This window comes from Canis aureus, chromosome 5, assembly GCF_053574225.1.
Source record: "Canis aureus isolate CA01 chromosome 5, VMU_Caureus_v.1.0, whole genome shotgun sequence".
NCBI lineage: Eukaryota > Metazoa > Chordata > Mammalia > Carnivora > Canidae > Canis > Canis aureus.
This window is the reverse complement of record NC_135615.1, coordinates 7,000,441-7,026,549: the sequence shown is the minus strand read 5'-3', so window position 1 is coordinate 7,026,549 and position 26,109 is coordinate 7,000,441. Positions and strand designations below refer to the sequence as shown.

Genomic DNA, 26,109 nt, shown 5'->3' with positions numbered 1-26,109 from the left:
GGAGCTCAGGACTGTCAGGACGGCACCAGCCGGAGGACTGGTGATCACTAGGCGCCTTCCCGAAGCCCAGTTTGCAGCTCATTCGGCCCAAGCCGGACGCCAGGTTCCTTAAACCGCCAAAGACATCTCGTATGTGGGGGCGACTACCTCCTTGGTCACTTATTTTCGGCCTCACGTAGCTTGGGGTAAGTCGGGGGCGGAGGGGGGCGGGGACGCCGCGCATTAAAAAGAGGTGACTTTGGTCCAGGACCCTGGGCCTGTCCCAGCGGGTCCAGGGCTCCAGGGCGCCCCAGGTGGGCGCTGCGCTACCCCCCCGCCACCCCCGCCGCCCCCGCCGCCCCCGTCGCCCCCGTCCCCCCCGTCCCGGGCGCCAGGCCGCGGAGGCTCAGGCAGCCCCGGCCGCAGACGCGCAGGCGGCGGCCAACCCTCTCCGCTCTCCGCGCGCTCCGGGAGCGGCGGCGGGCGCGCGGCGAGCGGGACGCACGTGCCCGCGCCCCGGGAGCCCAGTCGGCGGCGCCCGCTCCCGGCCCAGGGAGGGGTCACGGCCGCGCGGGGCCGGCGGGCAGCCCTCCGAGGGGGCGGGGCCTGCGCGGCGCGGGAGGCGGGGCGCCGGCCGGCCCCGGGGGTCGTGTGGGGGGCGCCCGCGCGCGCCCCGGCCCGGCGCCGAGCCCTCGCAGCGCGGAGACCCGGCGGGCAGCGCGCACCTCGTCCCGGCCGTCCCGGGGGACCTGCGGCGCCGCGCCGGCTTGGTCCGGGAGCTCCGGCTCGGGGCTGGTTTCTCTGGGAGCAGGTCGGTGGGGCGGGGGTTCCTGCAGAGTTCTCTTTCTGAGGACAGAGGAAGTGCAGACGAGAGCATTGTGATCCTTGTTAAGAAATAGGAGAATCCTACCCGAAACGATGTCATTTCAACTTGCCAACAGCCCTGTTTTCCAGTAGTTTCTGTGTGTACCTTGCTGAAGTTTTCCTAAGTGAGGTTTAAGGCAAAAAAAATTTAAGTAATCGTTTATTATAGCTAGGGTGATAACTGGACGTAAGCCTTGAAATAGCCGTTGTATTTGGCACTAAAAAAAAAAAAAAAAGACTTTGGAAAAGCCGAAGAATCCTCATGGGTTTGTTTCTGCAGTTTTCTTGGTGATTGTAGGTGCTCTTAAAGCATTAAGGGTGTTTTGTTTTGTTTTTAAATAATTCACATTGATCCAGTGACTCTAGGTTTGTTTAGTGCCTATACAGGAAATGAGGCGCTTTGGGCCCCTGTTAGTGGTGTAAAAATGCTAAGACGGGAGAAAAAAGTTACGGTAGTGCCACACTATGTAAATGTTTTAAGTTCACCTTCTAATTATTTTCCCAGCTCCTAGATGCTTATCCGTGTAACACCATGACTTTTTTGTTGTGTGTCGCAGGCCAAGGATCACAGCGGCAGCCTGGACACCTTATCTCTTGTATCTGAGCGTTATTATGCATTACTTTCAGACTTTTCTAAAGGTAGGTGATCAAGTTCACAACATTTCTGGCTTTGCTGGAGCCCAGGTTCCAAGTTTGGACAAATAAATGAGGGTCCGTGTTATTCACGCGTTATTGATTTTTATTACCTTTGAAAAGAATTGTTTTCAAATGGGAGAATTTAGAGATGTATAAGATTTCAACGATAACTTGTTTTTTTATGAATGTATTGATGGGATGTTTAGCATGTGTGAAAAATTACTCTCATTTGTCTTAGTCCTTTTTTTTTTATTATTATTGATGGGGTGAAAAAGTGCATAGTGAAAGATAATGAATGGTCTTTCACACCAGCGTTGTATCTCTTCTTGAAGAGATTTTGGTCACATCGCGAAAGAGGATAGATAGCATTGTCTTGCACTTCCTTTTTCAACTGTATCTTTACAGCCTAAATTTTTTTGTGCAGATGTTTGAAAAGTGACTTATCTGCCAAATCCAAAATATTTGAAGGTCCATTAGTTGCTACCAGTAGTTTGGTGAACAAATAAGTATTTGTAAGTGCAAATCTACTTTAGAGAGTATATGACTGTAGTTTTTTTTTTTTTTTTAAGATTTTATTTATTTATTCATGAGAGACAGAGAGAGAAAAAAAGAGGCAGAGACACAGGCAGAGGGAGAAGCAGGCTCCATGCACCGGGAGCCCAATGTGGGGCTCTATCCCAGGACTCTAGGATCATGCCCTGAGCCAAAGGCTGACGGGCTGACGCTCAACCGCTGAGCCACCTAAGTGTCCCTATGACTGTAGATTATATAAAGTTTTGATATAAAAATGTTTTATGGGCAGCTCCGGTGGCACAGCGGTTTAGCGCCGCCTGCAGCCCAGGGTGTGATCCTGGAGACCCTGGATCGAGTCCCACTTCAGGCTCTCTGTGTGGAGCCTGCTTCTCCCTCTGCCTGTATCTCTGCCTCTCTCTCTCTCTCTCTCTCTGTGTGTCTCTATGAATAAATAAATAAAATTTTTTTAAAAAATTGTTTTATCATTTTTATAATTTCTGCAGTGTCAGTGCTCTAAATTTTCATTTACAACTTTTTTTTTTTAAAACAAAGATCCCTTCATTAGTCTTCCCTTTAGATCTATAATTTGAAAGATTGTTTCTAACAAACTCCCTTTCCTTGGTAATAAGAAACAAACTCAGTTATCTGTCAGAGGGTGGATAGAAGATTTCCATTAGACGTTCAAAATAATTCATGCAAGACCCCTTACCACTTTGGGGACACATTGGGAGTCAGGAACCTCAAGTTGGGCACTATTACTCTTCTAAACTGAAATCATCTATCACCGATCACCAATTTTCTACCATAACCTTTGATCTGACCTTTTTCTTGACTCTACCGTATACCAGCTTTATAACCTTAAAAATTCTCTAATCCCAGTCTTCTTTTCTGAAAATGTGAGTTACAGTAATACCTTTATGGAATATTTCTGATGAGTACTAAATCACATAATGTATATAAAACTGTAAGTACAGTAGGCAGCTGGCATATGGCAGTCAGAAAAATGCTAGCCATCACTATTGTCTGTTTTTCCTGAGATTTGAGGATGATCACACCATGTGGTTAGGTTTATATCTGTTGGTCATTTCTTGACAAATAGCACAAAACCTCATGGAGAAGTCCTTAGGTGATGGCATAAAAGCTGAATTTGGTTTTTGGATATGTTGATTTGGGTCAGATCATTACTTTACAATAATTGAATACCTTTAAATTATTATTTTTTTAAAGATTATTTATTTATTCGAGAAACAGAGAAGCCGAGACACAGGCAGAAGGAGAAGCAGGCAGAGGGAGAAGGAGGCTCCATGCAGAAAGCCTGATGTGGGACTCGATCCTGGATCTCCAGGATCATGCCCTGGGCTGAAGGCAGCACTGAACCACTGAGCCACCCAGGCTGCCCAAATACCTTAAAATTATTTACCAATATTTTAAAATTAGTTCATTTTACATAAATTCCCAAAGTCCTAGCTTTTCCTGAAAAAACAAGAGGGCTAGCAGAGGTAGAGCTTGCATCTGATTGCAGCTAATGCCAGGATGTGGTTGTCCCCTTTGGATGGGGTGCGTGTACACCCCAGTGTCCATCAGGCCCCTGCTTTTTTTAGGCCCCTGCTTTTAATTTCCTCCCACCTGCTTCCCTTATGTATTTTACCTCCCTTGCTCCTGCAGACTTTTCAGGCTGTGATTTCTGGAATATACTTTACCAATTTGAATGGATAATTTGTAGGCCAAAACCATAACCCAAATTTTATCTTTAAAAAGAAATGGAGTAATCCTATATTACAATTTATGAAGCATTTCCTTATTTGATACTTAATGCAGAATTAGTTCAGACATGCATTATCATTCCACTTTATGGCTGTGGACATTGAAGCTTAAAGGTTTGTACCAAAGCCTAAAATAGTGTTCTGATGACTTCAAGTGTTTTTGGGTTCTCACTAATGCCACTTTTTAACTCTGGAAAAATTTTCTAGGAAATGATAGCTTTTCTTTTGGTTCTAGCGTTTATTTTAAGCAAGTACTTTTATCCCCATAATTACAAACTAAGAAAATGAGTGGTAGAAAGAAGACATGTATGGAAGTATATAAGTAGACCTTGTTTTCCCTCTCTACAAAGCATCTTTAAGCAAATTGAAGGGAACAAAACATTGATTATGGCTCATTCAAAACAGACCATACATATAACTCAACTAGACAAGGCCTGTTTTAAACCATGCTTTATTACTATGTTATTGGAAAGCTGAAGGGATGTGTGTCCAGTTCATCTGGTCTGCAGTTGGGTTAGACCAGAGATTTCTGTGGATCTGTTGTAAAGTTCTGTGAGAAAGGAAATACCCAGAACTTGTTTGGTGATTCAGCCTGGTGTCTCTGTGAGGTTGTTTATTATGGCAAACAGACTTTGTAGTGGCTTCTTTTAACCAGGAAGGCTTTATTACTTTCAGAATCATGCCAGCAGAATAATCTATACAGTAAATTAAAAGCAGGGATAATTCATCTGTGGGTGTAGTAACCATATGTGATCCTGATGGTATGTATATAAGGGAAGGTCACGCCAGCCATGCAGAGGGTTTGGGAAAGCGGCTAGGCCAAGACAACATGACATCCTGCAGCAAAAGAGGGTTTACAGAGTTCTAAGACCTGTCAGAAGGCAGGGGATCTGAAGACACAGGGAGTGGTGAAGAAAAACTTAGGGTGAGTTTAGGTGTGTCAGAAGGAGCCAGATCATTCAGGATCTGGAGACCACAGTAAGAATATGGATGTTGAAGGCTTGTTAGCAGGAAATAATGTGATCTGATTTTCTGTGTTGAGATCATCCTGGTGCCATGTGGAGAGGGACTATTTAAGTAGCTGACCTGTTGACGTTCCAGCATCTCTTCCATCATAGAAAGGAGCTCCTTTTGAACATAACTTAAACTTTATGTGGTGAAATTGAAACAGCTAAGCAGAAGTGGGTGCATTAAGGGAAGGATCCTCCAGTAATGTTCTGCAAAAATATATGATGAATTTTTTAAAAAGTAAGAATCAGGTATTACGATATTGCTTGGCTTTGAGTAAAGCCACCTGCTACTTTCTTTACATACTGGTATTTTGAGGCTCTAGTGTTTAATGTATGTATTTAACATGTATATTTATCTTAAAAGTTTGAAGTTATTCTTTCTAACCTCCTCTTTAACCATATACAGAATTTAGGAACATTTAAATCCTATTACTACACTTTTCATTATTATTCATTATTATTCACTCTATTAATTTCATTATATTATAATTCATTATTATCTATTGTTGTGTCTTACAGTCAGTGCTAGTTTAGATCTATGTGTATGCGTAATAGTTTCTTTACTGTTTTTGGCAACAAGACCTTTCTTGTGGATCATTACCATTCTTGAAAGGTATCCTTATAAACGTGCTCTTTCTCCAGGGTCATCATTGTTTTGTTTTGTTTTGTTTTGTTTTTAAAGATTTTATTTATTTATTCTTGAGAGACACACAGAGAGAGGCAGAGATATAGGCAGAGGGAGAAGCAGGCTCCATGCAGGGAGCCTGATGTGGGACTTGATCCCAGGACCCTGGGATCATGCCCTGAGCCAAAGACAGACGCTCAACCACGGAGCCACCCAGGCGTCCCAGAGGTCATCATTGTTAAACACAAATTTTCTTTTGGTAAAAAATGTCGTTATCTTGCCTTTGATCTTGAAAGATACTTTTGTGGGTACTTTTGTTTATGAAAATTATTTCCTTTCATTTGAATATATATGTATATATACATATATATATTGAATATTTCATAGTACTGCTTTCTATTGAAATATTAGTAGTCAAGGGGCACCTGCGTGGCTCAGTCAGTTGAGCGTCTTGATTTCTGCTCAGGTCATGATCTCAGGATCCTGGGGTTAAGCTCTGTGTGTGGTTCTCTGCCTAGTGGGACTTTGCTTCTCTTCCTCTCTCTCTCTGCCCCTCCCCCAGCTCTTTCTCTTGCTCTCTCTCTCAAATAAATCTTTAAAAAAAGAAGAAATATCAGCACACATTCTAATTGTTTTCCTCTACATGGAATATATCTTTTCTGTTTGGTTGGTTTTAAGAGCTTTTCTTTGTTTTTGGTGTTTCATGGTTTTATTGTGGTGTGTATCTAACTGTGGATTTCTTTTTATCTACCCTACTTGAACTTCCTAAATTTGAGTGTTCACACCTTTCACCTCTTTAGGAAAACTCTCAGCCATTATCTGTTGCTTTTTCTCCATTTCTCTATTCTCTCCTTCTCAAATGGATTGGATGTGTATTAGACTGAATCAGTCAGGAAAACAATGAATACCGGGTAGTTCAACAGGGAATTTAAGATGGTGCTATGAACTGAATGTTTGTGTCCTCCTGAAATTCCTATGTTGAAATCCTGACCACCAGGGTGATGCTTTTGGGAAGTGGGGCCTTTGGGGGTGATTAGGTCAGGAGGGCAGAGCCTCATGAACAGGATTAGTATTCTTATAAAAGAGACCCCAAAGAGGTAGCTCATGTGAGGTTATTGTGAAAACACAGCTGTCTAGGAAGTGGGGCCTCACCAGACATTGGATCTACCAGTACATGATGTTGGACTTCCCAGCCTCTAGAATTAGGAGAAATAAGTGCTTGTTGTTTATAAGCTGCCCAGTTTATGGTATTTTTGTTATAACAGCCTGAACAGACTAAGGCATACGAAGAATTAATTATAAATGTTTTGGGATATCTGAATACCAGACAGGGCATAGGGAGTAAGTTAATGCTTAGCAATAGCAAAAAACTCTTATCACTGCTTGGGCTGTAGGATTGCAATAAGGAGATGGTCTCTTCAGAATCCAGAAGCTGAGGCCATCTTGAACCATGGCAGATTCTAATTTAGACATAGCCACTGATGGAGATATCATAAAACCCAGAGAAAACAGAGGAGAAATATCCTGGTACCCTTTTCTTCTACCATCCAGTCTCCTGCCTGGGAGTCCCACGGACAGAATCTAGCAGAGGAGGAAGCCAAGGGAACAAGTGGTGTGGAAAATACAATTTTGAGATCTCAGCTCCCCAGACTCAGGACATAGAAGGTCATGCATGGATTTGAGGGCAAGCAGACCGTTCCATTCTCCTTTCCATATATTTCAGTTTGGCTTTCATGTTTTTCATTACTTTGTTTCCCTGTACTGCATCCTGGGTAATTTTTTATTGTAATGTGGATTACATACAATTTACCCATTTAATCATTTTAGAATGTGCAGTTCAGTGACATTAAGTACGTTCACATTGTTGTACTGTTATCACCACTATCCATCTCCAGAACTTTTTCAACTTCCTAAACTAAAGCTCTACCCACTAAACAATAATTTCCATTCATTCTCCTTCCTCCATGTCCCTAGTAACCACAATTCTACTTTCTGTCTCTGAGTTTGACTATTCTAGGTACTATGTAGAAATGCAATCATGCAATATTTGCCCTTTTGTGGCTGCCTTTTTTCACTAAGCATAATGTCTTCTAGGCTAACCTCTGTTGTAGCATGTGTTAGAATGTCCTTTCCCTTCTAAGGCTGAATATTCCATTGTATGTACATATAGCATTGTGTTAATGAATCTCTTCCATTCCATTGATGGACAATGGGAGTTGCTCCCACCTTTTAGCTATTGTGAGTAATACTTCTGTGAACATGAATTTGCATATATCTCTTTGATAACATGCTTTTGGTTCTTTTGAATACATACCCAAAAGCAGAATTGTTGGTAATTCTGTGTTTTTCTTTTCTTTTTTTTTTTTTATTTTAAAGATTTTATTTATTCATGAGAGAAAGAGAGAGAGAGAGAGGCAGAGATGCAGGCAGAGGGAGAAGCAGGCTCCATGCAGGGAGCCTGACGTGGGATTTGATCCCGGGTCTCCAGGATCACGCCCTGGGCTGAAGGCAGACACTTAACCACTGAGCCGCCCAGGGATCCCTTCTGTGTTTTTCTGAAGAACCATTATCTCATTTTCCATAGTAGCTGTACTATTTTACATTTCCACAATGCACAAAAGTTCCAATTTCTCCCAACCTCAACAACACTTGTTTTCTGTGTTTTTGTTAATAGCCATCCTAATGGGTATGAAGTAGCATCTCATTATGGTTTTGATTTGCATTTTCCTAATGAGTAGTGGTGATGAGCATCGTTTCATTTGCTTATTGTCCATTTGAATATCTGTTTGGACAAATATCTCTTCAAGTCCTTTGCCCACATTTTATCCACTTTTTTTTTTTTTTTTAAGATTTTATTTATTTATTCATGAGAGACACAAGGAGAGAGAGAGAGAGAAAGAGGCAGAGACACAGGCAGAAGGAGAAGCAGGCTCCATTCAGGGAGCCTGACGCGGGACTTGATCCCGGGTCTCCAGGATCAGGCCCAGGGGCTGAAGAGGCAGGCACTAAACCGCTGAGCCACCCAGGGATCCCCCCCTTTGCCCACATTTTAAATTGGGTTATTTTGTTATGTTGGTGGAGTTCTTTTTATATTCTGGTTAACCCTTTATGAGATACATGATTTGTAAATATTTTCTTCAATTCTGCAGGTTTTTTCATTCTGTTGATAGTGCCCTTTGATGCACAAGAGCTTTTATTATGAAATCCAGTCTGTTTTATCTGTTGCCTGTGTTTTGGTGTCCTATCCAAGAAATCATTGCCAAATTCACTGTTACGAAGCTTTTCCCCTATGTTTTCTTCTAAGTTCTTTAGTTTTAGGTCTTATGTTTAAGTCTTTGATACATTTGGGGTTAATTTTTTCTTTCTTTTTTTTTTAAAGATTTATTTATTGATTTGAGAGAGAGAGAGAGAGAGAGAGAGATTGAGAGATTGAGCATGGTGGTAAGGGGTAGAGGGAGAGAGAGAGAGAGAATCCCAAACAGACTTCTTGCTGAGCCCAGGCCCCATGCAGGGGTGGGGTGGGTGTTGGGTTAATTTTTTGTATATGGCGTAACATAAAGATTCAGCTTCATTCTTTTACATATGGTTGTCCAGTTTTCTCAACCCCGGTTGTTGAAAAGATTGTTCTTTCCCTATTTAATTATCTTGGCAGTCTTGTTGAAAATCATTTGACCATGTATATGAAGTTTCATTTCTGGGCTCTGTAATTTATTCTTTTGGTCTATATGCCAGGATCACACTCTTTTGGTTACTGTAGCTTTGAAATAAGTTTTGAAATCAGGATGTGTTGAGACCTCCAAATTTATCCTTCTTTGTAGGATTTTTTGGGTTATTTGAAGTTCTTAGAGATTCCATGTGAGTTTTAGGATTTTTTTTTCTATTTGTTTCTGGGATTTTCGTAGGGAATGCATCTGTAGATTGTTTGAGGTAGTATTGACATCTTAACGGTATCAAGTCTTCCAATATGTGAGCACAGGATGTCTCTACATTTCGTTGTTTCTTGTTTAATTTCTTTCAGCAATGTTTCGTAGTTTGCACTATACAAGTCTCTTGTCTTGCCTCCTTGCTTAAATTTATTCCTAAGTATTTTTTTCTTTTTGATGCTATTGTAAATAGAATTGTTTTCTGAATTTCCTTCTCAGATTCATTGTTAATGTATAGAAATTAAACTGATTTTGCATCCTACAACTTTCCTGAATTCATTGATTAGTTCTAATGATCCTTTTGTGGCTTCTTTAGGGCTTTCTACATAGAGTATCAAGTCATCTGTGAATAGAGAAATAGGGATAATTTTAATTTTCCCTTCCAATTTGAACGTCTTTTTTTTTTTTTTTACTTTTGATATGGAAATGCTTTATTCTTTTTTAAATTTAATTTTATTTACATTTGATTAATTAACATATAGTGTATTATTAGTTTCATAGGTAGAGTTCAGTGATTCATCTGTTTAATATAACACCCAGTGTTCATTACACATTCCCTCCTTAATGCCCATCATCCAATTACCCCATCACCCCATCCCTCCAGGAACCTTCAGTTTGTTTCCTATGGTTAAGTGTTTGGTTTGTCTCCGTTTTTTAGTTTTCCCTCTCTTCCTCTATGCTCATCTGTTTTGTATCTTAAATTACACATATGAGTGAAATTATATGATAATTGTCTTTCTCTGATTGACTTATTTCACTTAGCATAATACCGTCTAGTTCTATCCACATTGCAGATGTCAAGATTTAATTTTTTGATGGCTGAGTAATATTCCATTGTGTGTGTATGTGTGTGTATGCACACAACATCTTTATCCATGGATGTCTTTTATTTCTTTTTCTTGACTACTTGCATTGGTGAGGACTTCTGGTACTTTGTTGAGTAGAAATGGTGAAAGTAGGCCTTGTTGCCTGTTCCTGTTCTTAGAGGAAAGGCTTTCAGTCTTTCACCAAAGAGTGTGATGTTAGCTATAGGTTTTTTATAGATGTCCAGGGAGTTTTCTTTACTATGTCCAGGGAGGTTTCGTCTATTCTTAGTTTTTTTTTTTTTTTAAATCTTGAATGAGTATTAAATTTTATCAAATGTGTTTCTGCATCAATTTAAATGATCATTTTTTTACATTTCATTTTGTTAATGCCATGTGTTACATTGATTGATTTTCATATATTGAACCATTCTTGCATTCCAAGAATAAATCCCACTTGGTCATTGTATATGACTCTTTGGCTGTGCCATTGAGACACTTTGAATATGCTATTGAATTCAGAGTGGTGGTATTTTTTTTTAATTTTTATTTATTTATGATAGTCACAGAGAGAGAGAGAGGCAGAGACATAGGCAGAGGGAGAAGCAGGCTCCATGCACCGGGAGCCCAACGTGGGATTCGATCCTGGGTCTCCAGGATCGCGCCCTGGGCCAAAGGCAGGCGCCAAACCACTGCGCCACCCAGGGATCCCGAGTGGTGGTATTTTATTTGAAGATTTTTGTCTCATTGCTTATTGGGTTATTGGTTTGCAGCATTCTTTTCTTTGCCTGGCTTTGCTATCAGGGTAATGCTACCCTCATAGAATGAGTTAGGCACTGCTAAGTCCTCCTAAATTTTTTGGAAGAGTTTAAAGATTCTTAGTACTTGTTTTTTAAGAGCTTAAGGTGTTAATTTTTGTGTAGGGTGTTAATTTTTCCTTTAATGTTTAGTAGAATTAACCAGTAAACCCATGTAGTCCTGGGCTTCTTTTGTTGTTGACATGTGTTTGATTACTGATTCAATTTCCTTACTTGTTATAGGTCCATTCAGATTTTTAATTTTTTCATGATTAAGTCTTGGAAGATTTTGTGTTCCTAAGAATTTACCCATTTTATCTAGTTTATCCACTCTGTGGGCATGTAAATTTTCCTAGTTCAATCCTTTCTATTTTTATGAAATCAGTAGTAATGCTCGCTGTTTCATTTCTGGTTTTACTTATTTATATCTTCTCCATTTTTTTCTTAGTCAGTGTACTGACTAAAATTTGTTAACTTTATCTCTTGAAGAACAAACTCTTGGTTTTGTTGGGTTTTCTCTTTTCTTTTTTACTTATCACTGCTCTAATAATCTGTTATTTCCTTTTTTTACTTTTGGCTTTCATGTGTTCCTCTTCCTCTAATTCTAGTTTTAGGGTATGAAATTAGGACTTGAGATTTTTCTTCTTTTTTAACATAAGCTTCTATACCAATAAACTTGCCTCTTTGCACTGCTTTTGCTGCATACCTCAGGTTTTGCTATGTTGTATTTTTATTTGCTTCAAGATATTTTCTAATTTTCCTTGTTTCTTGTAGGACTCATTAGTTGTTTAATAGTGTGTTGTTTAATTTCCACATAAATGTGGATTTTCCAGTTTTCCAGAATTTAGACAGAATGATGTCTAAGTTTATTATGTTCCGAGTGAAAAAGGTATTCTGTATGCTTTCAGTCTTTTACATTTACTAAGACTTGTCTTATGGCCTAACATATGGTTTATCTTGAAGAACGTTCCATCTACACTTGAGAAAAATGTGTATTCTGCTATTGTTAAATGGAACATTCTGTATGTGTCTGTATAGACCACCAATTGATCTATAGTGTTGTTCAAGTCCTATGTTTCCGTACTGATCTCTGTCCCATTGTTTTATCTGTTACTGAAGGCAGGGTACTAAAGTTTCCTGCTACTATTGGAGAGCTATTTATTTCTCCTTCAATTATATCACATTTGTTTCATATATTTTGGAGCTCTGATGTTTTGTGCATCTATATAATTGTTATAACTTGATGAGTTAATCCTTTTAGCATTATATAGTGTCTAGCATCTTTCATTTCAACCTGAAGGATTTCAACTCTCTTTAGCAGTTCTTGTAGGACATATTTAGTGGTAATGAACTCCCTCAGCTTTTATTTATTTAGGGAAGTGTTCATGTCTCTCATTTTTAGGACAGTTTTGCTGCATATAAAATTCTCAGTTTACAAGTTTTTCTTTCATCACATTAACTATATTATTCCACTCCCTTCTGACTTAAAAGATTTCTGCTGGGAAATCATGTGAATGATGAATTGCTTTTCTCTTGCTGCCATCAAAATTCCTTCTTTGTCTTTGACTTTTGACAGCTACATTATAATGTATTTCAGTGTGAGTTTCTTTGGATTTATCCTTGCAGTTTGTTGGGCCTCTTGGATCTGTAGATCCATCTACATGGATTTGTACATCCCTGTCTTTTCCTTAAATTTACAATGTTTTCAGCTATCACTTCTTCAAATAATCTCTCTGCCTCATTCTCCTTCTTCTAGTACTCATAATGCTTATGTTGGTTCTTCTGAACTCGTAAATCCCTTAGGCTCTGTTCATTTTTCTACATTCTTTTTTCCCCTCAGACTTGATAATTTCAAATGACTTGTCTTCAAGTTTGCTGGTTTTCTTCTGTCTGTTCAAATCTGTTTAAACCCCTCTAGGCAATTTTTCAATTCATTTATTTTAATTTGCATATCCAGGGTTTTTGTTTGGTTCTTTTTTTTTTTTTTAATAATTTATCTTTCTTTGTAGGTACTCTCAAGTGTTCCCTCTATCTCTAGTCTCTGAAGATAGATTGCATAAGATGACATACTTTTTAAAATATTGGATTCAATTCCTTGGTAAAATCATGTGAAATTTTTCTATTCATTTCTATCCAGCATTCAAGAAATACTTAGAGAGTACTTCCTCTGTGCCTGTCATGGAATTAGAATCTTTGGGATATATCATTGAACAACCTGGATAAAATTTCCATGCTCATGGGCTTACATTCTAGTAGTATAGAAAAACAATAAATAAAACATAATAAATAGGAAGTGATGTAGTATGAAAGGAGGTAAAAAGTGTTATGAAAATAGAGCAGGGAAAGACCAGGAATTTGGAGGTAGGATGGAGTGGAAGAGGGCAGGTTGGCATTTTAAACAGGATGGTTAGGATAGGACTTATTTAGGAGGTGATGGCTGATGCAAGTATTAAAGGAAGTGAGGGACTAGGCGATATTGGTATCTGGAGAAAGAGCATTCCAGGCAGAACGAAGACACAGACCAATGGGAGATCACTCCTGCTGTGTTTTAAAATAAGCATGAAGGCAGTTTGGTTATTTTAGTAAAGCAGAATGAAGTGCAGGTGTACAAAATAGTCAAAATAAGTGTTGAGGTGAATGATAAGATCCTGAAGTAAGATACTTTTTTTCACTATATTATGGTCTTTTTTCTATCATGAAAAAAAAAACCCTCAGCAGCTCGATAAGTCAACTTATTTTATTTTTTTAAAGATTTATTTATTTTTTCATGAGAGAGACAGAGACAAAGGCAGAGAGAGAAGCAGGCACCCTGCAGGGTCCAGCACTCTGGGATCACTCCCTGAGCCAAAGGCAGATGCTCAACCATTGAGCCATCCAGGCATCCCTATAATAAATCAATTTAAAAAGATGATGATCTAGCTTTTAAAATGGAAGTACCTTTCTGGAATTATGGTAAATACATATGTCAAAATATAGTAAGTATATATGCCAAAAAGTTATTTAGCATATATGATCATATAATTAAGAAGTTAGTTTTCATTTTATGAGCTAGAGACTTATTTTTTATTCTGTGAGTATTAAAGGGTTAGAAAAAAAAAAAAGGATTCATTGCCATGTAGAATACTACTGTAATCATTAAATAATTAGTTGTTTACTAACTCACATTTTAATTTAATATTCTTAAATAATCAGTAGTAGAAAAAGTACAGTTTAATATTCAGAAGACTTGCTTCTATTCTAAGTTTTTGAATTCTTTAGTGTTTAATTTTGAGGAAGTCATTTGAGGCTTCATTTTACCTACTTGTTGGGAGTTTGGTTTTTTTTAAATAAGATTTCACTAGGTGTGCTTTTGCTATTCTGTGATTATTGTTTTATAATGTTTTATAATATAACAATGCACTACTTTAAATATTTGTCTTACCAATAATTGTTAAAGAGGAAATTATGTTTTGGACAACCTTTAGTTCATGTTTAATGTCCAGCTCCAATACTGCTTATTTTCTGTATCTTTTCAATATCACTTCAGAATTAATTGCATTTTCACCTGGCCTACTCTAGCACTTTATGCTTGTTTCTATTATCTATCACTTTTCATATTATTACTTAGATATATCTATCTTTAAGTTGCATATCTTTGTATCCCCAGGACTCTAAAATACTCTAAACTCATTAGGTGTTCAGTCATTCTTAATTGAATTCCTATGCCTGTATATTTAAATACCAGGAGTTAATTTCTAATAATTAATGTAGGAGAAATTAAAACCGTGTTCAATAACACTACCACTTGAAAGGCAGTATCCCATATAATGAATGTTTCTTGTGGTTAAAAACGCTTATTTCAGGCATTTAACAAGATTTAATTTGGTCTTTTGGTCTAACTTTTACATTATATGGGTGGCATAAATGCTTATTTGCATGACTCAAGCATATAAATGTAAGAAGTAGTTATCTTGTCACTGATTGTGAAATCACTAAAGTGGATGATTATTACTGATTACTTCTTATTTATTCCATTGCATTTTGGATCAAAGGCACAAATTTCATAAAGATTAAGTGTTCTAAGAACTATTCATAAGTGTGTTTTTATATAGTGATGTAATTTTTAGCAGGCATTCATAGCCATTTACAAGATGATGTGCCCTTAAGTATAATGAATCAGAACATGATCGTTATTTTGTTCAGATTTTCAAATTCTTTTCAGCTCTCCCTAATCCTTATTTTTCTCCCTCATTTAAAAACTTCTTTTGAAGAACCACATTGATTAATTTATTCAACAGCTGTAATATTTAGCATCTACTATATGCCGGGCATAGAGTCAGGCATTATTAGATTTGGAGGTGAACAAGATAGCTAAGGTCTATGTTATCAGAACAGGTAAACATTTGCCCATTTTGCCAAATTTACTAATTGCCCACCATATGCTAGGCATTGTTCTGGGATTTGCAGATACAGTAGTTAAAAAAAAAAGTCTCTACCCTGTTGTAGCTTACATTCTAAAGGAAAAATAAAATATGTGGGGAAAGCTAACTTTATGTAGCTTTTCTTTCTTTCTTTCTTTCTTTCTTTCTTTCTTTCTTTCTTTCTTTCTTTCTTTCTCTTTCTTTCTTTCTTTCTTTCTTTCTTTCTTTCTTTCTTTCTTTCTTTCTTTCTTTCTTTCTTTCTTTCTTTCTTTCTTTCTTTTCTCTTTCAAGATTTTATTTATTTATTCATGAGAGACACAGAGAGAAAGAGACAATAGGCAGAGGGAGAAGCAGGCTCCCTGTAGGGACCCCAGGATCAGGACCTGAGCCAAAGGGCACCGCTCAACCCCAGGTGCCTCCCAAGAAAGGCCTTTCTAAGAAAGTGATATTTGAGTCAAGATCTGAAGGTGGGAAGGAACTGAAGAAACAGATTAATGGAGGCCAAACAGCAAACTTCAATGATAGGTAATGAGAATGAACTCATGTTTGATGCGCATTGGTATGTGGTTTTCTGGATGAAAAGTTCGTGGTGTTAAGGCATTTATTGTGGCTTTTATCTTTTAAATTGTTAAATAAGGGCATCAGTTGGGAAATTTCATGGGAGAAGATAGAGAAAAACGCTTTGTTTGAAAAGAGAAAAATGTGAGCAGAGGGATCACTGTGGAATATTGAGAAAGGAATAGGCAAACTAGGGAAGCACAGTAGGACATTTAGTGAGTGGTGAGGGTCTGTGTAGGTTTGTTATCTGAAGTGGAACCAGTCAATGTGGCTGGGTAGTTTTCTCTAACTATAGGCACAAGTGTGAAGAAATATAGGGTTTAACCAGAATTGGGGTTTTTTGTTTGTTTTTTTAATCCTGGGAAACTGATGGTAGAGAAAGAGGAACAAGAGTGTTGAGAGTATTTGCAAGGAAGTCATAATAATTCAAGCTATAGAATTTATGCTGGTAAAGAAGCAAATGAAGAAGGAATGAAGAATGAATAGGGTTGGTGGCAATATGGAAAGTAAGAACTCAGCAGATCCGTGGTGTGGCTGAGATTGAAAATTGTGGTTAGACAAATGGATTTCATGGGCTAACCTTATTATATAGTATTAATACCTATTAGTTAATAGATGTATTTCTGCGTGTTCACGTACACATACAAGCACAACTGTAGGCAACTCTTTAACTTTGAAGATAGTGAGGGTTTGCACAGATAATTGAACAACTATAAGGGCCACCAGAAGTTCTGAGAGCTCTTTCTGTTACTTTGTTTTTCCTTGTAATTTTATACAAATGGTTGAATGTAGTATAGGGAGACTATAGAAGGTTAAAAACACTACTGGTAAGTCAAGAAACCTGGGGTCTTATTTCAGGTTACATATAACATCTTCATTTAAAAGTCACCTGACCTCATTGGTCATATGCTCCTAATTATTTCAGCACCGTGCCAGGTGTTGGGCCTGTTGTGTGATCTGGTGTGATCATGGATAGAGTGCTATGCAAGTACAGAGGTGAGGCATGGAATGGAATGGAGAATGGCCTCATTGAGAGGAAATGACATCTAAGCTAAGTTCTAAAAGATAAGTAGATGTTGGAATTTAGTAAAAAACCACAGGTGGGGATGCCTGTGTAGCTAAGTGGTTGAGTGTCTGCCTTTGGCTCAGGTTGTGATTCCAGTGTCCTGGGATCGAGTCCTGTATTGGGCTCCTCACAGGGGGCCTGCTTCTCCCTCTGCTTGTGTTTCTGCCTCTCTCTCTGTGTCTCTCATGAATAAATAAATAAAATCTTAAGAACCATAGGTGGAAGTGGGAGGGATTCATGTCCATTAAGATCCTTAAGCAAGAAAAAAATGACTCTAAAGGATCCCGAGTGACTGGTTTGTAGTATCTGAGAGAAAAGTTGAGGCATTAGCCTAGGGCATAAAGCAAAGGCCATACTTTAAAGGACCTGGTAGGTTGTGTTAAATTTCCTCATAAAAGAATTATGGAGGGGACCCATTTTTGTGTTTTATAGAGGAGTGATATTGTGTCTTATATGTGGGATTTACCTTGTCAACATCGAATTTTATCATCTTTAAGGTTAATTCTAAAATTTTTTATTCATTGTATTAATACCTGAGTATAAAGCAATATATCAAACTAATTTAATATGTGCCTCTTATTTTAATATGAAAAGAATGAAGAGCAATTAATATGGGACTATATTAAACAGAAATAAAGCCCTGTTTACAAAGCATTATTAAACTCATATTAATCTGTTTGCAAAAAGAATTGAAATTAAAATTTTCTATAATTCTGAGTGCATTTGGTTGCTGCTGTGTATTTTCCATCATATCAGTGAAATGTTAGATAATTTCCCACGAGTTTATGTGTGCCATTTAATATAACCAATCAAACGTAGCTAAAACTGTATTTTTTCTCTCCAGTGATTTAAACTTGTGAGATGCTTCCATTAACTGGAAAAACAATTATCTTTGATAACTTTCCTGATCCTTCTGATACATGGGAAATCACCGAAACTATTGGCAAAGGAACTTATGGGAAAGTTTTTAAAGTGTTGAATAAGAAAAATGGCCAAAAAGCAGCAGTGAAAATCCTGGACCCAATTCATGTATGTCAGATTATTTTTCTTTTCTCCTGCTAATTAACTTTGTTTTTATTTGTACGAAGCAGTAAAAAAAAAATCTGTAAGTAACTTGATTTATTTGTCATAACATCAATTACAGTTGAATGTAAAAAAAGTCTATTTGTTAGGTTTTTCTTGTTTATACACTTAACTTATAGGGCCCAATAAATACTTAATAAATGAACAAATATATAAGTAAACAAATAAATAGAGCTCTCAAGAGCTCAACAGTTGACTTAATGTTATTTTCTATTTCAAAAAATTCTAAGAACATGGACTCAAGGCTCTAGGAATAATTCTAAAATGTCATCTTGGCCAGATCTCTTTTTCTCCTGCATTTATTTAAGACTTTAGGCAGAATGTCTTTAAGCTAATGCAGAAATATTTTATTTTAAATTATAGTTCTTGCAGAGAGGGGAGATTAATTTTCAGGTTTGCCAAAATGTTTGCAAAGCAGAAATGATATTCACTTATAATCAGAGTGAGTTTCCTTGTGAAGAACTGAAATTGCACGTGCAGTCCTTATGGCCTCTTTAAGTGATGCCTTAGTGGAGATCCTCTTTTGCTTTTTTTTGAAGCCTTTTTTTTTTTTTTTTTGCCTTGAAGAGCATAAAAAAGTTGAGGGTTTTTTTTTTTTTTTTTTTTTTTTTTTCTTTTCTGGGAATGACAACTGGCTGTTTTGGAATGTTTTCAGCTCCTGGGAAAAATATAGTTCTCCCATAGCACAGAGGTGAGCCAGAATGAGCTCAGTGATCACATAATCCCCAAAGTTCTACTGAGAGCAGTTTCTCCAGTTATTTGACTCTTGCCTTGATGGAGTGTGCCATGACAGAGGTGACGTGATATGTCTGGGAAAGACGTGGGACTCCTGGTCCCTTTCATAGCTCTACACTAACAAACTGTAGGATACTGCAAAGGCCTCTGAATATCTTAGGGTTGGTCTTCCCTTTTTATTGTTCATTTCTGCTAAACCAATTATAACTATAGTGTTTCATATTATTATGAGCAGAGGAGAAGGGAGAGTGGGGGTTTATTTTCAAGCAATAAGTTAGATACACTGGAAGAAAAAAAAAGACAGCTATATATAGGCTTAACTGATGCTGAATGTTTCCATATTCACCTGTTGGAAAGTTCTTACCATTTAAAAAAAAAGATTTTATTTATTTATTTGAGAGAGACCAAGAAAGTGAGAGAGAGTAAGAGCAGTGGGGGGGAGGCACAGAGGGAGAGGGAGAAGCAGGCTCTCCACTGAGCAGGGAGCCCAATTCAGGACTCGATCACAGGACCCTGGTATCATGATCTGAGCTGAAGGCAGCTGCTTAACCGACTCAGCCACCCAGGAGCCCCAGTTCTTACCATTTAAACTAAAGGGAGACACAAACCAAGCTATACCAAAGTGACTGTACCTCTCTCCTTTGGTCTTTGCAAGTAAGGTTTGGGATTCTTGGTGGCTAGAGAAAGGACTCCCCCTGGATCCCGTGTCTGGCCCCATAACCAGCTATGTCTCTCCCATTCCTCTACTTCTTAATGGAGAAGGAAAAATGGATTATGAATACATATGGCCATTATTTTTTTTATAATTTACTCATGTTTCATATGATATGAACCTTAAAAATCACATTTGGTTTTATTGCTTTAATGAAATATATTGGTTTTATAACTGGTATAAAATTTGTTCTTTTACAGTGCTGATTCTTGTCATAGTATATGTATGTTTCTCTAAGAATTATTTATTTCCTCTTCATTTATCATGTCACAAGCTAAATAAAAAAGATTTATAACTGAGAGATTATAATCTTAATAAAATAAATTTAAATGCATCCTAAGCATTTTGCAGAGTGGCTTTTTTATTAAAAGAATCTATTATGAATTTTGATATGGTAAGTTTCTATCTGAGAAAGGGAAAAAATGAACGGGCTTAGAAGGTGGGAAACAGTCAACTTGCAGTCTGGTCGTGGATCTTATACTAACCAGCTCTGTGACCAACGTCTCTGAGCTTTAGATTCTTTTTCTAAAATTAGAGTTCTCCTCTAAAATTCTTTCTGGCTCTCTGAGTACATGATTTTGTCATAAAACAATGTGAACACTAAATGTTACTGTAAAAACAGTATTAGAAAGCCTTCTAATTACTCTTCTTATTACTCTGAGTTGTTTCACATATTGTGGTTTTCTAAATTCTAAAAACATGACTAAGTGGTTATCCTGCATCTTTGTTGACAGGGTAGCAACCTCTTCTACTTCTGGCAAATGGGCCTTTCGCTAACTAAAGCTGTATGCCATGTTATGTATAACTTTATTTTACTTTTTTGGAAAGATAGGAATTTATTGCTTATATGACTAGCTTTTGAAAGCTTCTAAATATCCTATGTTTCAAAGAAACAAAATGAACCGGCTAGGTTTTTATTTCATATCAATGGCTTTGCCACTGAAACAAAGTTAACACTGCAAGGAAAGGAAGATTCTCTGGAATTGTTCTTTGTGTATGTTTCTAATTGTATACAAAGATAGTCTTTTATTTGTCCCCTTTTGACTCGATGAAATCAACATAATTAGAGATGTATTTGATTAGCAGGAAAATCACAACCTCTCCCCTTAAATAATGACATGAGAAATTTCAGTACATACTATTGAGCACAATTAAAGCCATTAGAACAATGGCTTGCTTTGACAAAATTAAATTCTCTATTTGGTGGTCTCTAATATGTCTCTTTGCCATAATTCATGTTTTTCTCACTGCTTTCTTCCTACGACTTTTTGTAACTAGGATATGGACGAAGAGATTGAAGCAGAGTATAACATCTTAAAAACGCTTTCTGACCACCCTAATGTGGTCAGATTCTACGGGATGTACTTTAAGAAGGATAAAACAAACGGAGACAAGCTATGGTTGGTTCTCGAGGTAAGTGTTTCAACATTACGTGTGGAAATTTAGTGTCCTCTCGGAAGGACCGAATGTTCATATGACATCGACACCGTGAAGCCGTTCCTTTGTTATGTTCCTGGCTGGCGATGGCCTCAGCAAAATATTCTGTCCGGTACTGGCCTTATCCTTTTAAGACACATTAGGAAATTAAAGAAAAGCCTCAAAGGAAAAAAAAAGCCTCAAAGACTATTAAAGAGTAAAGGGAAACATCTCCACAGTGAATGACTCAAGAAACAAGGATGCTTTTCCTTGCAGAAGAACAAGCTTAAAAGGGACTCCATTATAATACTGATTTATTCATCCGTGTTTTGCTCAGCTAACACGTGTCGGAGGGTCTGTGCCAGGTGCTAGGGCATAAGGGAAAATTAATGTGAGGCTTCATTAGACAAAAATGGTAAGCTGTGATCTTTTTTCTGTCCTCATTGAATACTAATGCCATAAACTGCAGAACCAGGTATTTACATTTATGGGGTAAAACCTTATCAGAAATGGTGTGGAATACTAAATAAGTTGTCAAAAGGAAAAGCTGTAGAGTCTCCTGAGAGGAGGTTTGGACAGTTCTCTCTGATTTGGTGGTCTCTAATATGCAGGAATGCATAGGGGAAGGTGCCCTGTTAAAGTAACTGCCAGCCCTAGAAGAATGTAGTTTTTCTAATTTTCATTGAATATTATTAAAATGAGGTAATTACTTATTTTGATAAAATTTACAAGTGTTTTTAATAGTTGCTTCTATCAAACTCAGGACTAGTAAAACCTTTATTTGTTGACTGTAATAACATATATTTATTGTGTTCGTTATGATTCTTTTTAGCATTTGATTATTGTATTTCTTTCAGAATGTCCTGTTGGTTTTTCTGCAGTGACATACATATAAATAGTACTGTTTTCATACTTTTTTTTCTATTATGGTTTTTGAATGATTTTTAAATGACTTTAAAATGGATGATCATTGTAGAAAACACTTGAAACTATAAAAAGAACCCCTCTTAACATTTAACAGTTCCTTCATCTTTTTTTGTATGTTTTAAATGATTGGTAGTATTATTTATGAAGTTACCCTATCTTGTTACTTAATATAATTTCAGATAGACCTAATCATTTTTACCTTTTGCAAAATAAATACATTCACATAACAAAAAGCATGTAGAACTGAAAGGCTTTTAATACAGAGCAGTAGTAATGTAGACCCAGTTCAGTGGGACTACCTTCTCCTGAGCAGATCCGTGCTTTTGATGTGTGCCTGGAAATGTATGGCTGAGCTTCTCTACTCTTTCATTTTGTAATCTGTGTTTTGAATTTTTAAAAAAAGATTTTGTTTATTTATTTGATAGAGAGTGAGAGAGATCATAAGCAGGGGGGATGAGGGAAGGGAGAAGTAGGATCCCAGTGGAGCCTGGAACTCCATGAAAGACTTGATCCCAGGACCCCGGGGTCATGACCTGAGCCACCCAGGTGCCCCTGTGTTCTGAATTTTGGCAAGGTTGCTAGTTGTGCCCCTAGGACCCTCTGTCCTCCTGCTCCACAGAGGAGGTCAGCCATGTATCAGACCTACCTCTCTGATACCTCTGTTGCTCACCTACCTAGAAACCCACTCTTCCCCGAGTATCTCCCCTTTCCAGTTCACTCCCCTGTTTTAGACACCATTCAGTGGTCTATGCCTTCTTCTCATTATCCACTGTACTGATGTCACCAAATCTTGTGTCCATTCAGTTCAGTTTCTCTAGGCAATAAAACCTCCAGTTTCTTGCCTGGATCTGTGTGTGTGTGTGTGTGTGTGTGTGTGTGTGTGTGTTGTGTGTGTAGTGTGATGTTGATATTTTGTATGTGAGATGAGGAGGGTGTCAATCTTTTGATTAGAGACTTCAAAAGGTCCCTGTGTCCTGCCCCCTCTTCTCCCAGCTTCTGGGTAGATGTGCCCAGGTAACTACAAAATAGCCCTCACCTAGAGCTTTATTTTGTGGCTTCCTCTGCACTTCCAAATCAGCCCTCCCCGCTAAACTGATCTCTATGACATCATCTGCTTTCCATATTGAAAACCTCTGTTGAAATCTCCTGTCCACTGCTCTCCCCTTTTTCCATTCTTTTTTCTTGGGGTTTAAACTTTTTGATATCTTTTTTTTTTTTTTTTTTTTTTTTATGATAGTCACACAGAGAGAGAGAGAGAGGCAGAGACACAGGCAGAGGGAGAAGCAGGCTCCATGCACTGGGAGCCCGACGTGGGATTTGATCCCGGGTCTCCAGGATCAGGCCCTGGGCCAAAGGCAGGCGCCAAACCGCTGCGCCACCCAGGGATCCCCACTTTTTGATTTCCTTACCAAAATTTTTTAACATTTTGTATTTGTTTATTCATGAGAGACACAAAGAGAGAGGCAGAAACATAGGTGGAGGGAGAAGCAGGCTCCCCACAGGGAGCCTGATTCAGGACTTGATCCCAGGACCCTGGGATCACGACCTGAGCCCAAGGCAGCTGCTCAACCACTGAGCCACCCAGGCATCCTCCATTACCAGCATTTTAATGGAGATTCATGAGTGAGAGGAAATACGTTTATACGTTTAGTCTGCCACATTTCATTGAACCATGGAGCCTTTCAGAATTGTGAGATAGTATTTTCCAGAACCTTTTCAAAACCCGAAAGTATGTATTACATTACTTTATAGAAGTTTAAAAGTTTTTTTTTTAATTTTTTTTTAAATTTATTTATGATAGGCACACAGTGAGAGAGAGAGAGAGAGAGAGGCAGAGACACAGGCAGAGGGAGAAGCAGGCTCCATGCACCGGGAGCCTGATGTGGGATTCGATCCCGGGTCTCCAGGATCGCGCCCTGGGCCAAAGGCAGGCGCCAAACCGCTGCGCCACCCAGGGATCCCCCGAAGTTTAAAAGTTTTTTAAGTAATCAGTTGTGTTCTTTAAAAAAAGGCAGTGTATTATGATTTGAGAATTACTTTGTTTTTCTCTATTAAGATTGCCTTATATTTATAGTTAAATCACATTAAACAAAGCAAAACTTTTAGTCATCTGAACTTTACCTAAGTAATAGAATGTACATTATGAACTCAAAACATTTTGCCTTGAATAAATGGAGAATTTTCAAAGTTTACTTCATGTTCGTGCATGTGTATTTGAGATCTAATGCTGTGCTGATTCTTAATGCAGTCTTGAATAAAATTCTGTATATTTATATCCTTAAAAAATTTTCAATGATGCATCTTTAATTTTTTCTATGTGGAATCATTGGTATATTAACATTTGAATGGAGTCACAGGTATTCTGCTTAAAGTAGGCCTACATGGGCAAGGGCACAAGGTATAGATAGATCTTTGCCCAGACTTTAAAAAAATTGAGTGAGATCAGTCATTTTCTTTTATGTCTATCAAATCCGTGTTCTAATTATATTGTCATTTCTCAGTATTGTCACTTGGAATTAGGCAAGAGTTGGAGACACCTGAACATAGTTAAATGTTCTTTTCTGACAGCAGAAAAGATTTGATTAAAAGGGTTTGGAACATCCAGTACAAAGCAGCTTCCCGAGCTAATGAATCAGTACAGACTTAACAGCTTCTTTGAACTTTGTCCTTGTGTTTTACTATCAGATGGAGGAATTAGAAATATCCCTAAATGACTTGAGAGAAAAAAAAACCTGGTAGTTTATTAAAATGGTATTTTGAAAATCTGATCTATCTCAATTTACAACATGGGGGGGATAAAGGAAAGCAGGAAGTTGGCAAACTGTATATAAGATAATTGACATATGTAAATTAGACTAATTACATATACACTGAAGTGGCTAGATGTACAATTACCTGATTTATAAACATGAATGGTACAGGTGCTGCTCTAGAGGTACTTTCAGAAAATTGGCTTTTGGCGTCAATACTTTATTCTACAAATGACTGCTAATTATACCTCTTACTGTAATAATGCCCAAATAAATTAGTTTGTATGAGGATAGCAAAAGAATGGCCAGAGAGAGGCTGTAATATTACCTAGAGTCATGCTCATAATACTGGGCTTCTAGTATGAATCTTCTTAGACAAGGTGCGTCCTGCAGGGGGTGAGCAGTAGGTGACACCTCTCATGGTCAACCTGGTGTATGGGGAGTCTATGCCAGCTTGGAAAAACTCCTGCTCAGTGACGTATCACTGTGAAAAATAATTTTACTTATATTTTAATCCAGAATTCAAATCCTGAGAAAAACAATATTTACTCAGATCTTACTGGCCTCTTTTCTCTATTATTTAGCTGTGATTCTTGAATTTTTCTTTCACTTTAAAAAAAAAAGATGTTATTATTTGTGAGAGAGAGAGAGATAGGAGAGCTTGAGCAGAGGGGAGAGGGAGAAGCAGGCTCCCCGCTGAGCAAGGCACCCAACTCAGGGCTGGATTCCAGGACCCTGGGATCATGACCTGAGCCAAAGGCAGATGCTTACCCAACTGAGCCACCCAGGTGCCCCTATTTCTTTCACTTTGATACAGTTTTTCTCTTTTTTCCTTTGTATTTCCCTTTTATTTTGTTTTACGTTTTTGAGCATGAAATAATATACAGAGCCCTGTTCGGGAGTTATTTCCTTCTCAATTCTGTATGTTCACTTTCAGATGCTAATTGTTGCCCAGATTTAGGAGAAGAGTGCTAGTTGCTAGCCCTCTGAAATTCCAGTTGCATATTTGTAATGAAACTATCTAATAAGAGATGGTGTAGAATATTTTCTGCTGTGGGAACTGATAGAATGTCTATGGGGATTTTTTTTCCTCTAAAGATTTTATTTATTTATTCATGAGAGACATGGGGAGAGAGAGGGGCAGAGACACAGGTAGAGAGAGAAGCAGGTTCCATGCAGGGAGCTTGATACGGTACTAGATCCTGGGACTCCAGGATCACGACCTGAGCCGAAGGCAGACGCTCAACCACTGAACCACTCAGGCGTCCCTGTCTATGGGGATATTTACTGCCACTTAGTATTTTAGGTTTTACTGATGATGTAGGCATAAAGGGAGAACCAGATTTTTCTTTTTACTTATGTCCCATTTAAAAATATCACACGTATATTCATTTCTACTATTGTTACCATATTTCTTGACTGACCTGCATAGTAAAATATCAATACCTCTTTTGGCTTTGTGTCCTTTAGCTGCTAGTGTCTGTTCCTGATGGTCAGTAGCAAGGATGGAGGGGAGCCGAGGAGGTGTGAGTTGGTAAGGTTTCTACAT

The 26,109-nt window shown here is 38.0% G+C and overlaps 1 protein-coding gene across 5 annotated transcripts in view; it reads left to right on the top strand.

The window, feature by feature from the left end:
* The first annotated feature begins 655 nt into the window (after positions 1 to 655).
* The window catches only part of MYO3A (myosin IIIA), a 239,889-nt gene continuing 214,435 nt past the window's right edge, over positions 656 to 26,109 (top strand). The window contains exons 1-4 of one of the 5 annotated variants that reach the window (XM_077896756.1): positions 656 to 790; positions 1,401 to 1,482; positions 17,782 to 17,966; positions 20,746 to 20,880. In XM_077896756.1, coding sequence (XP_077752882.1) covers positions 17,799 to 17,966; positions 20,746 to 20,880 — 303 coding nt within the window. In that variant the 5' untranslated portion in view covers positions 656 to 790; positions 1,401 to 1,482; positions 17,782 to 17,798. Of the gene's footprint in view, positions 791 to 1,400; positions 1,483 to 17,781; positions 17,967 to 20,745; positions 20,881 to 26,030; positions 26,095 to 26,109 lie in introns of those variants that run through there. The other 4 variants (XM_077896753.1, XM_077896752.1, XM_077896751.1 and 1 more) reach the window with 4 other exon arrangements.